The sequence below is a fragment of the Neofelis nebulosa genome, chromosome 6, assembly GCF_028018385.1.
Source record: "Neofelis nebulosa isolate mNeoNeb1 chromosome 6, mNeoNeb1.pri, whole genome shotgun sequence".
In the NCBI taxonomy this organism is placed as follows: domain Eukaryota; kingdom Metazoa; phylum Chordata; class Mammalia; order Carnivora; family Felidae; genus Neofelis; species Neofelis nebulosa.
This window is the reverse complement of record NC_080787.1, coordinates 66,879,849-66,896,562: the sequence shown is the minus strand read 5'-3', so window position 1 is coordinate 66,896,562 and position 16,714 is coordinate 66,879,849. Positions and strand designations below refer to the sequence as shown.

Here is a 16,714-nt window from a genome sequence, read left to right as displayed (position 1 = left end):
GTCTTAGTATTAACTTTGACTGTAAGAGGTGAGGACTCAGTGAGAATAAGCTCAGGTAAAACTCTGGTTTCAAGCTAAGCAGGACATATTTCATTTGTTTGGCCAATACACAAAGACACAATCATGAAATTGAAAGTGCCCTCATCCTGAAATAGATGTTTTCATCCACACTGAATATTGAATATACAGAGTTTTTTTTTTTTTTTGGATGATGAATATGTCAATGAATATACTTAGATTAACATTCTTAAATGAAGTTTACTCTGTAAAGACCTGAACAGAGAAAAACAGGAGAGGAGCAAAGCAGATAGAAGAAAACGTTATATGAGAATGATAATGGATGAATTGGGGAAGGTATCAACACTTTCACTTCAGAAATGGTAGCAGCTGGGCGAAATCCAGGGAAAGAAAGATGAAAATAATAAGCAGAGAAAGATAAAATGAACTAATGATAATAATATTAATAAGTAAATATAGTTATGCTTTAATAGTAACTGTGTATCTGGGGCATATATAATTGCATTTTGTTCTTACAACAATCCAATGAGGTAGGCATTATCTTTATTTTACATATACAAAACGTTAACTTTCTTACCCAAGGTCACACACCTAGTTGATGAGAGCTAGACTCCAAGTCAGCCTGACCTCATAGCTTTGAAATTTTAACTCTTTCCTTTATCTGCTTCACAGTGAGAGGGATGCCAGATAGGAAAATAAAATATCAATTATCTTAAAGCTAGTTAAAAGAATCAAGTAGGGAATTCAATGATAAAACATCACAGAATCTCTTAATGAGATACAGAATCAGTAAGGGCCAAGCAAACAGACAAACAGAGCTATGAGACATGGTGTAGACAGATATTTTCTAAGATTTGGATGCCAAGAAGAGATCAAGAGGAAAGTGACCTGACTGGAAGAAGCATAGGGGTAAAGAGTCCTAGTATTTATGAGATGATAGAAGAAAAGGAAAAATAAAAAAAATGATTGTAATTAGTGGAAAAAGACCAACCAGGAGAGTAATACTGTTTGGGAGGCTGAAATTCTTATGAGCGTGAAATTGCACTGAAGAACAGTCATGGAAAGTTGTCACACTTAGTAGAGAAAATGAAATACCCTTCAAATAAAACTACAATAGTGCTATTGTATTTGTTGTGGAAGAGAAATCTGTGTATTAGCATTCTCGAAATCTAAAGGATTTAAGTGACACAACAATTCACTTCATCAAGGACATCTTTTGGGGACCTCCTCTAACAAAAGTAACACTTCTGTTAGAAGCCAGCAGCCACACATTCATTCTTGGTGAATCTCTGGAAATCCTGAGCAACACTGTGATCCATGATCTTCTCTTGCCTCAGCCAGTTTCCCCCACCACAGTGGCATATACCTGCACCATACTTTGAAAGATCAATAGCTTTTAAGTGTCTCAATCCAAGACATTGCCAGCATCCCTGGTTCAGAAGTTCAGAAACAGTGCGAATAACAGGTGAGGAATTGCAGCAAAAGCAGCTTCTGGATCTTGAATGGGAATTTTTCACATCTGCCACTTTGGACATTTTTCAAACTCATTCCTCTGTGTATTCCAGGAAGTGCTCACTTGAGCTGGGCTTGTCTCTTCTGGCCTGCATACTGAGCTGTGTAATTGAGGGAACTCAAGCATAGGCAGTTTATGGTTGTATGAATAAGCAAAATACTCAATATGTGACCTGATTGTTTTCCAAAACTGCACAGTCCCTGGTTTTACTTGTCATTTTGGAACAAGAGTGGGAGGGTGAGACTGTGACAGTGAATGCGCTCAATGGGTATAATTAACCCATTTCATAAAAGCAGATTTTCTAAATTATGCTATGAAGCTCATAAGTTTTTAACACTTTATTTTCCAAGGGAGACAAAAATCGTTTTCCAAGGAGCTTATTTTTCCTGATACAGTGAAACAAATCAATCTAATTGGTATAAAACCCGCTGCATTGTTGATAATCTGGGACATTTTTGACTGATTTCTGTAGCATAATGGTTAGAAAAATAATGATTCCTCCCCTAACACTGCTATTCTGCTTATCCATCCATAAAATGTTTCATACCCATCTCTCTGCAGTATGTCCTGCAAAAGGAAAAATATCATTTGTCAGCTCCCTGCAATATCAGGAGCAGCAGGAATCTTGAGAGTGGCTTGCCACCCACAGGAACAACATCACTGACCCAGCACAAGGTGATAAAAACCACAGGGGTATGAAAACTAGTAAGAATGGAGGTGTGTGAAACAAATTACTTATATCTAGTGGCGTCCCCGAAAGCTCACCACCAACAAAAACCATACTTGGAGAACAAGTTGTGCCTCCACCCCCTTGTGTGACCTCGGGAATCTCCCATAAGCCCCTAAACCAGAAGGGAATCTGGCTTACACAGCCTGCACCTATCAATGCTTTGAGCTTTCGTTTACTGTAATAAAGTGATAACACTTACTCTCTTTAAAAATGTTGGTAGAATGACAACACTTCCTGTGCAGAGAAAATGTGATTTCCAGGCAAACTGCTTGGGACTTAAGATAACCAGGCTGATGGCACTGGCTTATACACTGCCAAGTTACACAGCGGCCGAGAGCTCGTGCAAAATCCGAATAGTTGGGGACATTCTGGACAGTCTGGCAAAAAGCAAAATGAACAATCTGTAGGTTCCATTTTGGTGTGATTATAGTCTCCAATTTCAACTCGAATGTGTGACATCAAGGATTCTCTCTGATCTATAGGTTGTAGTAATAATAAATCTGCAAATGATGATTTTTGGCTTAACTGAATACCATGGTTACAAAGGGTACATTCAGTTAAATTCTAGAAAAAAAATACTTAATGATTTTATTTTTAAAACAGCCCCTCCAAAGGATTTCAGGCAAAAGAGAAGATGCTGACACTTTACGCCAGGGAAGTTATTGGTGATATTACCCTGACATTAACCTAGCCCGTAGGATGTTTTTCCTGTTTCCTACAATAAATTTGGGATATTTCAAGCATGCTGAAAAGTATAGAAAATAACATGAATCCACAACCCAATGTTGTTAGATTCTCACCATTTGCTGTATTTGCTTCAGATCTTTTTACTTTTTAATGAAATTACAGATATAGCTGAAGGCCCTTCAAGTCTAATTTTCTATATTATTTCCTTCCATGTTTCAGATCCCCCAGATAAATAATGAAAATTTGTTGCTTCTCTAATCACTTTTGATCCAAACAGTTTTCTACTAGTAGTAGCTGTGCAGAGAAAACTGACTGCATGGAGTTAGGTAAGCCCCTATTTCTCAAGGCCTGGAGTTTTCTTATGGTTAAAATGGAGATGATCTTTTCTTGCCTACCTCACAGAGTCATACTGTGGTAAAATTAAATACTTTACGGAGATGATTTTGGAAATGATATCATCAAATACAAACGTAAGATTATTCAGGAAACAAGTCTCCCATTCTGAATCTCTCTCAACGGACAATCAGATTTATTAAAACCTTAGCGTTTATCTACCACAAAGAAATGGTGCTTAATCTATGTACTGGCCCACCTAATAACCAGTTTAGTGACCATATATCAAGGATATCACATATTTTGTCCCATCATTGCAATACATAATGCCTGTCAATTCAGAAGTCTTAATAGTTGGTTCAATAACATGATCCAAGACGAGAAGTCAGTGGCTATAAGAAGGTACAATCCTTTCCCTCCAGAGTGTAGGTGTCATTAAAAAAACTTAGGAAGTCAGAAAGTGGCTAATACTGTCCTATTGTTGCTGTTCATATGGACAGAAAAAGAGAAGTAATTGTGCAATTGAGCCCAAGTGCTAGTTTTCAAATTCTCAACCTGAAACCCCCAGCTGCCTCACATGCAAGTCTATGTAATCTGTGGCCACACAAGGTGATACTGGAATTTTAGCAATGTGGCAACAGCTGTTTTGTCTGGGACCATGACCCCAGTGGGGGACAAGTGGTAATGAAAATGATTAACTGGCCATGTCTGTCTCTATTTTATAAGTCTTATGTGTCTTTATTTTTAAATCTGAGGAAGTCATCTTATTTTTATTAAGAAGTGAAATTACTATTCCCATTGACTCAAATAAATGGTTAGGTTCATTTTCTCTGAAGAGATTATCATTATAGTACATGGCCTTTAGCCATTTAATAGACCAAAGAGACTTAGGTTCTTTGCTGAAAGGAAAACTGAGACATATGATAAAACCCTGATCAGTTCAAGGTTTTTTAAAGGGATGTTAAGAATATGAACTGCATTCCCATTTAGACATGATGAGCCCCAAAATGTACATAGTCACATATAGGGTGTTTTAACCAGAAATTAAATGTTTTAAATCAGACAGTTCTTGTCACCCACTTTATTCGGTAGTCCAGAATTTGGGGTACTAATATGTTTTAGAGGTGCGCCTTGCTCTATGCTGGAAACAATAACTTTGTACCTTGAGTTCTTGGGACACAGTTGATAAAGTTGGAGATGGAAGATTTAAAAATTGGGGGTAGTGATGGATAATGGGGTACAGGTGCAGAAAGCCATTAGGACCATGGTGTTTTGAGGGCATATATTTTCATTGCTGTGATTACTCATCTGACCCAACCCAAAAACTAGCACAAAAGAAGCATCAGGTCTAGTTGTGGAGAAAAAGAAAGACTGACTTAAATGTGAAGAGAGTCTCCATCTTTAATGAAAGACATGGTATCTACTGGATTCAGGCAAGACTGAAATTAAATGGGCTAATGTGAAGTTGGTCAGTTTTCTTGTTTTCTCTCAGCAAACAACTCTATTCGCAGGCTATGCAAAGACTAAAAATGATGTGCTAAAAATGATGTTACCTCTAGAATTATCAGTAGAAAAAGTAATTTTATCAGATCCAAATAAAAGTCTAATCACCTCAGATAAAAATGCCATCCCAAGACTTACAAAAGTGAGATGTGACTGGCTATTTTCCTTGCCACTCGTTACCACCCCCATCCCACACACCTGCTTCCACCCTCATAAGGCCCTACATGTTAAAAGCCATTCAGCTCCAAAACCTTTTCTGGCACTATTTTTCTCTTAGCTCCTTTATGTTTATTAAATACATCAAGCTCTTTCCCACGTTTGAATTCCTGATCTTTCTAGTTGGATAGCTCTTGCTCTGACCCTCAAATGGGATGCTTCTTCTCAAGTAACATCATCTAAATGCTCAGAGATGCCATCTTGACCATTTTAACTAGAGTAACAACTTTCTCCCCAATCACTCTCATATTGCCCAGTTTGTTCCCCTGTATCACCTCATGCTAAACTGAAATGTTTTTGTCTATCTGTTGACTTGCTTATTAACCATAACTATCCCCAACACACAACAGAGTGTAAGTTACTGAAGGGAGAGCTTGTCTGCAGCTTGTTAGTTTGTTGGTATGTATTTTTTATTTAAAAAATTTTTTTTAAATGTTTGTTTATTTTTGAGAGAGAGACAGACAAGGCGCGAGCGGGGGAGGGGCAGAGAGTGGGGACAAAATCCGAAGGAGGCTCCAGGCTCTGTGTCTAGGCTCTGAGCTGTCAGCACAGAGCCGGACGTGGGACTCAAACTCATGAACTACAAGATCATGACCTGAGCTGAAGTCAGATGCTTAACCAACTGAGCCACCCAGGCACCCCACTATGTATTTTTTTTAAACTACTGTATGCTCAATGTTTATAATAGTGACTCACATGTGATAGATGATCAGTAAGTATTTGTTGAGTAAATGAATTCAATATTACACCCTAATTTACCCTTCTAACTCTGTATAAGGCAGTATAATCATAACCTTCAAACCGTGCAATGACCCATGCTTTCAAGGTAAAAGAAGTTCTTCTACACTGAAGTTAAAACTAAAACAGAAACAACATGGGTTGTATTTGTTTTAAATCATATTGTTGTTTTAGAAAAGAAGCATGAATTTCATTGGAGTCAGCTCCCACAAAATGATCACTGTAGAGTTTTATCAGCATTTTACAACAGATGGACATTTTAGGTATCCATGAGCTAAGGGTTTTCACTTCAGGAGTGTCAAGTTCATATTGAAAGTGACGGTGGATAAAATAGAATTTGTATTTAAAGTATAGGATAAGCATAAATTGCAAAAAAAAAATACCTTAAATAATTTTGAAAATTATGTAGCTTTATATTAAAGCCTCAAACAAAAAATTCCATAGCTTGGACATCCTTTAAGAGCTATGAAGTGCCTTTCTTTGCTTATAGTTTTTCCAGCGGAAACAGTAGAGGGAGCTGCTGCCCCACGTTACAAATTCCTTGAATTTCTGTTTTCAACATAAATTGCTATGCACTGAAATGTGACACATTTGAGCCCACTGCTCAATTCTCATACTGCAATAATGAAACAATGCACAAAAACAATGCCAGAAAAAAAAAGAAAGGGAATGAAGAGCCCTGCCTGTAACAGAAAGAAATAATAACACATTTTAAAATTAATGTGGTTTTTAATAAACACTTTTACAGTGATGATGAATGAGAAGCAAAGTTAATGTCAAATGGGTGGGCTAATACATACTTCCTTTAATGGCTCATTAGTTAAATTCTCCTGCTTTCCCTCCTGCTCCGCCTCATTTCCAGCTGCTTTCCTCTCTTTTCTAAAGGAACTAAAAACCAGAATACTTTGAATAAATGAAGGCATTTCAAGTCTTGCGACTTTCCAAGTCTCATTATCATAACACAGGCCACTATTTTCCATTGCTTACGCTACGCAGATAACTTGCTTTAAAGAATAAGAGAATTTTTTATTAGAGTGTGAAGGATAGTAATTGAGACTTAGGGAACATCACGACTCATAAAATGCAACAGCTCAGATCATGGATGAACTAGTCCCACAAGCAAGGAAGAGGCTGTAAATCAGAGGGGAAAAAACACCACTGAATACTTAGACCCTGTTGTTATTATTACCTGACTGTGAGTAACTTTCACATCTATCTCTTCATGAGTAGATTTACATATACAGAATAAGCATTCCATATGTATGTAGAGCACGGATATTTTACTTTAGTAAGTCAATGAAAGAAATTCACATTTTTGTTAACTGGATTTTGGGAAATTTGTAAAAAGGAAAAATGTGTTGGTTCAATTACAGATCCAAGATAATCTCTGCTGTCTACAATACTATATGTGTGAATGGATGGTCAGAATAATAGGAATGTATCTCAGTTACATAGCTAGAGCTTTTCATTTACAAGAAAGATCTTCACATACATGGCACTGCTTTTCTTTCTCCCAGCAGCTGCGAGAAGTTGATGAGGCAGGTGCAATCATTTCAAATTTACAGAAAAGGAAACTGAGACAAGGAAATGTTAAGCGAATTGCCTGAGGACACTAGTGTGAAGGGCTGGGTTCCTCACTATCTTCTTACACTATCCTGCTGTCCTGAGGCACTGCAGTGCTGTGAATTACCATAAGAAAATTAAACCATGTTCTGTGTATAATGTTTAAGTAAGGCTGATCCTAGTCAAATTGTAAACTAGAAGCTTGTCTTTCACACCTGTGATCTAATAAAATAAAGGTGGGTTTAGAGAACAGCTCCTGGGTTTCACTTCTGGCTCCCCAACTTAGGCTTGTGTGATCTTGGGCACATTACTGGATATTTCTAAGCATCCTTTATCCTATTACAAAATGGGATAGTTTCTGCATCTCACCATAGTTGCGAGGATTACATAAGGCATTGGCAATGGGGTACCTACTGCAGAGCAAGTGCTATAATAAACTCTCCTGATCCATCCCTCTCTTTTGAACCTGTTTCCTCAGGAGTTAGTGTTATTTCCTTCTCCGGGAGATACTTAATGCTCTCATGCTTCTTCTCTGAAAAACTGCTCTCAAGTGTAGTGTATTTGCAGGTATTATCAATCCAAGACATCTCTACTTAATGGTTTGCCTCCAATGAAGAGTAGTCATTGAAAACAAGATGGTGGAAGTTACTTGTGGGAATTTGAGAACTTTTTCCTTTGCATAGGTAAGATCGGCTCTGCCTGTTAACAGGAAATTGGACTAATATTTTACAAAAAATATGTTCATCTTGTGGCTAGCTCTGTTATCCAGTTTAGTTGCTCCTCAATGACAAGCATTTTTATTAAGAATAATCTTATTATACGCAGATTACATGTGTGTAAATTTCAACTAACTCTTCCCCAAAGAGAGTAAAAATTACTTTAAATATGGGGAACTAAATTGGAGCAATATATATGACTTCGATGAAACACCAATTCATAAACACAATTTAATAACAATAGTTCAATAGATCTACTTTTAGTAAATATTCCATTATTACATTTTTCCCCCTAGGAAATACACTTCCCCCTAGGAAAATGGTTGTCCTTTATATGCTAAATGGAAAGTTGTGGGAAATTATTCTTTGCAAACAACTTATCTTTTTGGTACAAATGCTTCTTAAGAAAGTGAGAAAATACAAATTTGGCTTCAGAACAAAAAATTGCAAGTAGAAGGATTGGTTAAATGTTTTAATTATTTGAGTTGCTTCGAGCCATTAGAGATTTCTCTCAGTTCTATTTTTTTAAATCTTCATTGACATTCCTTTAAATACCAACATTATCTTTGATTTCGGGAACATCTCTAAAACCCCAAAGGGAAAAACATTTTCTTGAAGAAACTGAGCAAAGTATGCTTGTTATCAAAGGATCCATGTCTCCATGGTTCTTTTTAGACAATCACACTGAGAAGAATAGTTTTTCCTGCCTAACTTTTCTAAAGGCTAATTGCTCCAACATATATGCTAAAATTACATACTATGCACTCACTTGAGGGATATTACATAGTGTTTGATTATTGTTGATAAGAGAGACAAAATTAATATTTTAAAAATATTTCATATTGTCATGAGAAATTCTAACATGTGCTTTAGGAACCTCACGTTCAAGCCACTAGGGTGAGTCATACACCATCTCCCAATCTCAATTAGAAAGATTTTAGTCTTGACCAACCTTTCCTTCTTTCTCTTATTACCTTCCTTCCTGCTGTGAAGTAGGGCTCATTTCACATAGGGTACAATGCTGTTAAAGACAAATAAATGAAAAACAACAACATCTTGATCTAAATATGTCCATAAATAAATGGGAACATCTCTCAAGCTATATATAACTTGTAATAAAAAACAAATAGCTCCATGGGGCATTCTAACAGAGATTTAAAAAAATATTCTGCTGATAATTTAAAAACAGTAAATACTATGATAGCCACAGTGAATCCTGTGTCCTCTCAACAACCCAAGCCCACCATGCCGCCTCGGAAGGGACCTTATCAATGAAATCTGGCCACGGGATTCCCCACTTAGAAGTCTTCACGAATTTTCATAGCTTCATGTGAGGTTCACCAGGACCCTGCCAGGGCCTGACTTGCCAGTGCTGGCCTAGTGCACTGGGTCTCAGAAGTGTGTGGGCTGCCTGCCTTGCCTCGCTGCCCAGAGCTGCAGTGCTCTGTGCTTTTGCTCAGGCTGATTTCCTCTTCCAGCAATACTCAGTTTGCTCTCTCCTTCCCCTCTATTTGTTTTACTGGACAGTTCCTTTTCATCTATTTTTTCAACAGTTTTATTGAGGTATAATGGATATAAAAGAACTGAACATAGTTAATGTGTACAATTTAATGAGTTTGGACAAATGAAAACACCTGTGATACTATCACCACAATTGAGGTAATCAATATATCACTTCCCAGAGTTTCCTGTGTCCCTTAGGTAGTTTTTGTTGTTGTTGTTGTTGTTGTTGTTGTTGTTGTTGTTTTGTGGTTAAGAACACTGACCATGAGATCTACGCTCTTGACAAACTTCTCAATGTACAATACTGTGCGCAATACTCTACAGGCACGATGCTGTACAGCAGATCTCTAGAACTTATTCATCTTGCAAAACTGAAACTTTATACCCATTGAATAACAACTCTCATTTCCCCCAGCCCCCGGCAACCACTGTTGTGTTCTCTGCTTCTCTGAGTTTGGCCATTTTAAGTCTGTTATATAAGTGGAATCATGCAGTCTTTGTCCTTCTGTGACTGGCTTATTTCACTTAGCATAATGTCCTTCAAGTTCATTCATGTCGTAACTGGCAGGAATTCCTTCTTTTTTTAAGGCCCGATTTTTATGCTCCAGTTGTCAATTCCTGAAGGAAACCATCTCGACCATTATCTTTTCTAATTCTTTCCCTTTGTTCACATTTCTGTAAACTAAACTTGAATCCCCAGAAGGCAAGGACAATATAATATTGCTATTTGCAAGCCCAGCTCTGAACAGAGTACTGGGTACATGGGAGGCCTTAAATAAATGTTTGTGAATTTGTGAAACAATGAAAATTAGGGGCAGGTTGCTGTTTTCGTAAGCTCATTTTCTTAAGATATGAATTAATATAATCTTGAAAGGACTGCTTTTGAAGAACTCTGTTCATTTCTAACCACTTGGGAAACAACAGCCCTCTTGCTGAAATCTGCTCTATGCTATGAAGGTAGCATTGAAAGATGTCGGGATCCTATTATTTTACCTTCCTATTCAATCCTATTCAATGTGAGTAGGTGCCTTACGAGAGTTTCCGCAGTGTGCTGGTGTGCAGGTTACGCATTCAACCTACCATCTGAACAACTCCAAAAAATCCAAAAGGTGAAACAAACTGTACCCCAAAGTAAGGTTTTGATAATACTTGCATTAGAGAAAAGATATTCTAGTCAACTGGAGGAGTTATCCCAGAATCAAAAAGACAGAGAATTTCCATAAACCACCTTTCTTAAACAGAAAATGAGCCATGTTATACTTTTTCTTTTAAAACAAAAGCTGATCTATAAATAAAAACCTTTTCTTTTTTACATAGATTTTCTCTTTATTTTTGTACTTGGTATATTGCAGTATTTTATAATAATCAGTATTTTGTTATATTACAAAAGATAATAAGCTACTTTTCTTTTAAATAGCTGTGTACTCAGGATTTAACAAACACTGTATCAGACTCATAGCTGAGTTTAAATTCTAAATCCAAAACTTGAAATAAAAGAAGTACCTCTCTTCCCCACTCTGGCAATAAACTAAAACTGGTGAAATTGAATATTAAAAATTCTTTCATAAAGTCACATATTCCTTAATCTTCTAAATTCTTTAGTAAACTTGGTTGATCTGTAGTTGAGAACTCATTCCATGACTTGGGGTAATCTTCCTTCCTAGACAGTTGGCAGGCTTGTCACAAAAGCCTTCATCATTCAAATTCCTTCTTTGAGACAACAATTATCCCGTTTTAAAAGTAGTATCATATGTTGACAAAGCTACGTGAAGGTCTAATCTTGCCTGTTAGCATTCACCAGCTTTTCTTCTTCATAGCACAAAACAATTACTGCAAATCTCACAATGCGTTCTCTGTTTTGCCAGAAAATTTGGAATATAAATCAACAAAGCTAACTCTTTAAAGGATGGATTGCAGGCTTCCAATTTATGCCTCTTCCCATTCCCCACCCTCCCAACTTGCTTTTATAATCAGCAACACCAATATATTGCTTATAGAACAATTCACTTGAATGGCTAAAGTGAACAAAATGAAATCAATGACAAGACAGCAATCATGTTCATTTTTTGGCACATGACCACATCCTAGGAAATTCCTAAGGTGCTAGGTCTGGAGCCCTTTAGTGGTGGTGAAGGGTGGTTCTGGTCCTTAAAAAGCCACTTCTATTCTGGGTTTTTTTCTTACCTACAAAATATATCTATTTGTTTACTCATTCATTAAATAATTAATAATAATTAATAACCACATGCTCCATGACAGAAACTGTGCTAGGCAGTGGTGATAAAATAGAAGTTCAAAAAACCTGCAGTGCAGCAGGCAGACAGACAAAGAAAACAACAGTAGGAAGCAATGTGCCATGTGCTACATGAGGGCAGGAGGTATAAGATTACAAGGATTGTGGAAAGGACACTTCACATAATGAGAGCACTGACAAAGGCCATGCAGGAAAGCTGATGTTGACATGAGTCATGAAGACAGAGGGAAGCTTACTTAGGCCTCCAGGAGAACCTGCACAAAGGACGGCATTTGTGAGATAGTAAGGAAAGATTACACAGTGGTTAAAATGAAGGAAAGGCATAGGGGGACAGGCAAAGAGAGGTAAAGGGCAAACTAAGAAGGACCCAGAATGATATGCAGAAGATGCAGAATCTATCTAGAAGGAGGAAGAAGCTGTTAGAATTTCAAGCCAAAGAGTTACATAGTCTGAATCTTCATTTACCAATATTACTCCACTTGTAGAAGGTAGAGGCAAAGAGCCCCCACTCTGAGATGGTTACAAAAATACACATACAAACTGACAGGGCCTAAACTAAGGCAGTGGCAATGAGGAAAGAGAAGAGGAAATGGATTCATGAGCTACTGGTATATAGAATTGACATGATTTGGATATGGAGGATGAGAGAGAGAGAGAAAAAAATTATTTCTAGAGTTTAGTTTGGGACAAGCTACTTTTGTAATACATAGGAGACCTCCAAGTGGAGATACTGAGCAAGTTGGAATGTATGATCCTGGAACTCAAGAGGAATGTCTGGGTTGAAATAAAAACTGGGAATCTTTAACACATGCAACATACAGATAGGAGAGGAGGGTACATAGTTAATGAAGGAGACAAAAGAGGATGGCCCGAGAGGTAGGAGAAAAAAAATCAACATCACTAAACCAAGAGAATGGGAGTTTCAAGAAGACAGCAGTCACAAGTGTAAATTCCTGTATAGCAGTGAAATAAGATGAAGCCTGGTAAGCGCCCAGGGAATCTCATGCCTCAGAGATTATTGGTGACTATAGAGAGTGTCCATGGAGTAGCTTGGACACAAATCAGACTGTAATGGGTTGAAGAGCTGGCAGAACCACAAGGAATGGAATACAATTTCTAGAGGTTTGTGATAAAGAAAAATATCCGCTAATTGGCTTGAAGATCTTTATAGCTTTCTTCTGTAACAGTGTTCCACAAAATTCTAATAAAACAGCTGTATCAAGAAAAGAGGACATGCTTCCCCAGATATCTAGGTTACCACCAGCCTGGATGTTAAGAAACTGAGGGGATGGAGGTAGGTAGTTCCAATCAGGATTCATCTACTTGAAGACCTGCCTTAGGGTGCTCATGCACGCAGTACAATTGTTCCTGTCCATGTAATAAAGAAGTAGGTGAGGTGTACAGTCACTAGCCTTCCTTACCTCATGCTTTGTGTGGTGGTGGGAGATGTAAGGAGGATAACCATTTTAAACAGTAGAAAGATAGAAATTGGCTACAGGGGAGTAAAATAACCTGCAGATAAATAAGGGCTCTTCTAAGGAACAGTCATCCTACTGTTTACTCACGGGCGGTCCTGGGGGGCCTGGTTTTCCTGGAGGACCTGTTTTTCCTCGTCTTCCCTGGAAATCAAAGAGAAACAGTTAATAAATACCTGTGATTCCTTTGTATTTTAAGATAAGACAATATTAAATGGCAACTTTAAAGATAGTAAAAATCAACTGAAAGTTAAAAAATAATTTCAAGTTCACATCACCTTTAAACATCAACAAAATCTAAAAGCAACGGGCCAAATCTTAATGACCAAGATGAGAAAAGTAGTGCTTGGAATGAATAAACCTTAACTTATTAGCAGTCCTTTAAAGGCTTGCTTGTCAAGTAGTATAAACTATCTGAAAGATGGTCTAAGATTGGCATTTTATCTGATGCTTCTATGGTTTCAGATGCAATAAAACCTGCATTTGTCATCTTAAATTGGTGTTCCTCAAAGAATGGTCTGAATTGTAATTAAAAAATTTTTTTTAATGTTTATTTTTGAGATAGAGCGAGAGAACGGGAGAGAGACAAAGAGAGAGGGAGAATCAGAATCGGAAGCATGCTCCAGGCTCTGGGCTGTCAGTACAGAGCCTGACGCGGGGCTTGAACCCACGAACTGTGAGATCATGACCTGAGCCAAAGTCAGACTGAACCACCCAGGTGCCCCTCTGAATTGTAATTTTATAGCAGTGACCTGAGGGTGAGATTGGGTGTTACAGCTGCGTATTCTGGAGCTCCATCTTAATTTACTGGCTTAGAATCTCTGGGGAAAGAAGCCACGAACTTGCATTTTAAAACCATTTCAGGTCATTCTTATGTTTGCTAAAGTATGAAAAGCACTACCCTAAGCCATACCATAATCCTATGTAGTGTATAAAGCACATTAACATGCTCTTTTCCTCCCTTTGGATGGTTAAGCTATTTTTTTAAGTAAACTAAAATAAAGACCCCTTGCTTACTAGTCATTATCATAATGGAATGTTAACTTTCCCAAGTTCACAACTAGCTAAATTCCAGTTTCAAGAGTTAGAAAAATAAGATTGGGCTAACATCTATAGGTAACTGTGTACCTAATATCACTTAAAGGGCAGTTAGTTACTTTTTATAAATTAAAAAATTTTTCCCCTTTCTAATAGAAGGAAGTAAGCTTAGGTATTCAAGCATACATTTTGAACAAGAAGTATTTCTGAGCATGTTTGATAAATATGTCCACTCTATTTCATTTTTCCTGATTATTTTATTATCATATTGGTAGCATATTAATAAACATTAAGACTTGTTGCTACTGAAAAAGTAAAAGTTTTGGGTTAGTCTTTCAATTTTGGACGGGAGGGGAAAGAATTGTAAACATAAACACTAAAGGCCCATTTCATTCACTAATTTTCTTGCCTTGAAAGTGCCAGGCAAAGTAGCTTTCTCTCTCTGGTTTTCATTTAGGATTGGAGTGGGGTAGGAAGTCCAATGCCAGACCAGCAGAGTAAGTTTTGGGAGGTAAGCATAAACCACACTGTGACTGGACAGGAAATGCTTGCACTGCTGTTGAAGGTGAGTTAAAGTCACAGCATCAGGAGTTCCTATAAAAATAGCTGTTTTTATAAACAATCCCCGCTAAAGTCTATGGAACATATTTTTAAAAATTGTATTAAAAACAGAAATATAATTAGTGGTGTTTTCATGTTTCTGTTTCACGTTTCTGTTTCAGAGATCTGAACCTGGGAGCTCCTTTAGGGACTTGTAACATTGGAATGAATATATAATTTAATTGTCTGTATACTTAATAAAAGTTTACACATGTACACCATTTTCTGGTCTTGTAGTTTACACATTCTGAAAATCAATATATTGGGTCTTTTAGTAAATGTAAGTCAATTAGACCCTGAGGACTAATCAATGATAAAAAGTTTACTTAGAAAGTGGAAGCACTGTAATTTATTTATTCACAGGGGCACAAAGAAACAAAATCAATGGCATCGAAGTGGGTGATTGGTTCTTTCTTTCAGGTTGAGGTAAGTTAAAACCATAGGATCAACTTCTGTGTGCATTCTCCTTTCGTTAAAGGAGACATGTATATTGATCGGGGCAGGAAGTAGGGAAAATGAGGCTGACTATTGATCAACTTTTATCACAGAGTTAATGGTTAAGGCAAACCAAATGTCAGAGATTGTAAGATAACATTGGCATGTCTTAGGATGAGGAGTGAAAACAGTCATGATTCAGTATGGCACGGGCAAGCATCCAAATTCTTGCATATCACTGCGGGTTTATGTGATCATTCAAGTCAGCCTTGCAATCCGAGTGCACTGATGTGCATGCTGGAAGAGTGCAGGGGAAGCCTGCTTTTGTTCTCGCATCCTTGCTAAGAGTGGATGTGCAGGTAAAATATTTTTCAGGGATGTTAAATTACTGGAACATATTGTGTGTAGGAGATAACTTCAGATGACAAGTATTTTCAGTTTAAATGTGATTTGTAGGCTTGAGTTTCTAGAACACCTTAATACGGATTTGAATACTTTTTAAAGATTTCTTTACAAAGCAGCATAGGCCCCATTTTCTTAGCCATAGAGCTAAATGCGCCTTAAATATATTGGGACCTAGGACTTTAGCTTAAGTCTTAAGTTTCATTGACCTGTCAGGGGGATCTTACAGGACAGAGTGGGGGAAGGGAGGGGAGGGGAATAGATGAAAACCTGATGGAAGCTCCAGAAGGTGAGGTCTCAGAGTGGTCTTGAACTATTGGACTGACAGACTGTGGTCCTACTCCCAGACATCATCTTTCTTCTCTCCAAGGAGCCCCACGAATTAACTCCTTTGTCTTCTTTACTCCCATTCAAGGCCTCCAGCTGCACTGAACAGTCTCACATTCTCCCATTCCTCCAAAACGTCTTTTGTTTTTTCACTTAAAAACACTAGGGAAGGGCAAAAGCCTACCTAAGACATAACAGTAGATTTTTGGTAGGGTGCATTTTATTGTTTAAGCATGGATAACTTGGGGAATATTTTATTTATAATATATGCCAAGACAGCAGGCATAAACCACAACTCTCATCCTAGAACTAAAATCAGATTCCTCCAGTTTTTCTGAGGGGAGTGTAATCTATGAATCTCTGTTTTTTCCTTACAGGACTCCAGGGGATTGTGTGGGGATGCCTGGGGCCAGGGGTGAGGGCTGCTGCTGGTGGGGGTGATGCGATGGGAGGAATGGCGGGCTCATGTTTGTTCCCACTTCTGCTTCCTTCTATTTCAGTGCCTTCACTGCAAGGCTTACTCTAGACCCCACTGAAAAGTAAGACAAAAAGTGGGGACTTGGATGAGGGTGGGGATGCAAATCCTGGCAGATAACAGACAAATGCTGACCTGGGGTAACCTTCCTGGTTAGGATGTGTGCTCCCAGGTGGCCATTTGTTCAG

General features: G+C 37.8%; 1 protein-coding gene across 2 annotated transcripts in view; it reads right to left on the bottom strand.

The window, feature by feature from the left end:
• COL19A1 (collagen type XIX alpha 1 chain) overlaps window positions 1-16,714 on the bottom strand; it is a 350,374-nt gene that overhangs the window by 96,055 nt on the left and 237,605 nt on the right. For both annotated transcript variants that reach the window (XM_058734368.1, XM_058734369.1), the window contains exon 17: window positions 13,340-13,393. In XM_058734368.1, the coding sequence (XP_058590351.1) occupies window positions 13,340-13,393 (54 nt within the window). The remainder of the gene's footprint in view (window positions 1-13,339; window positions 13,394-16,714) is intronic.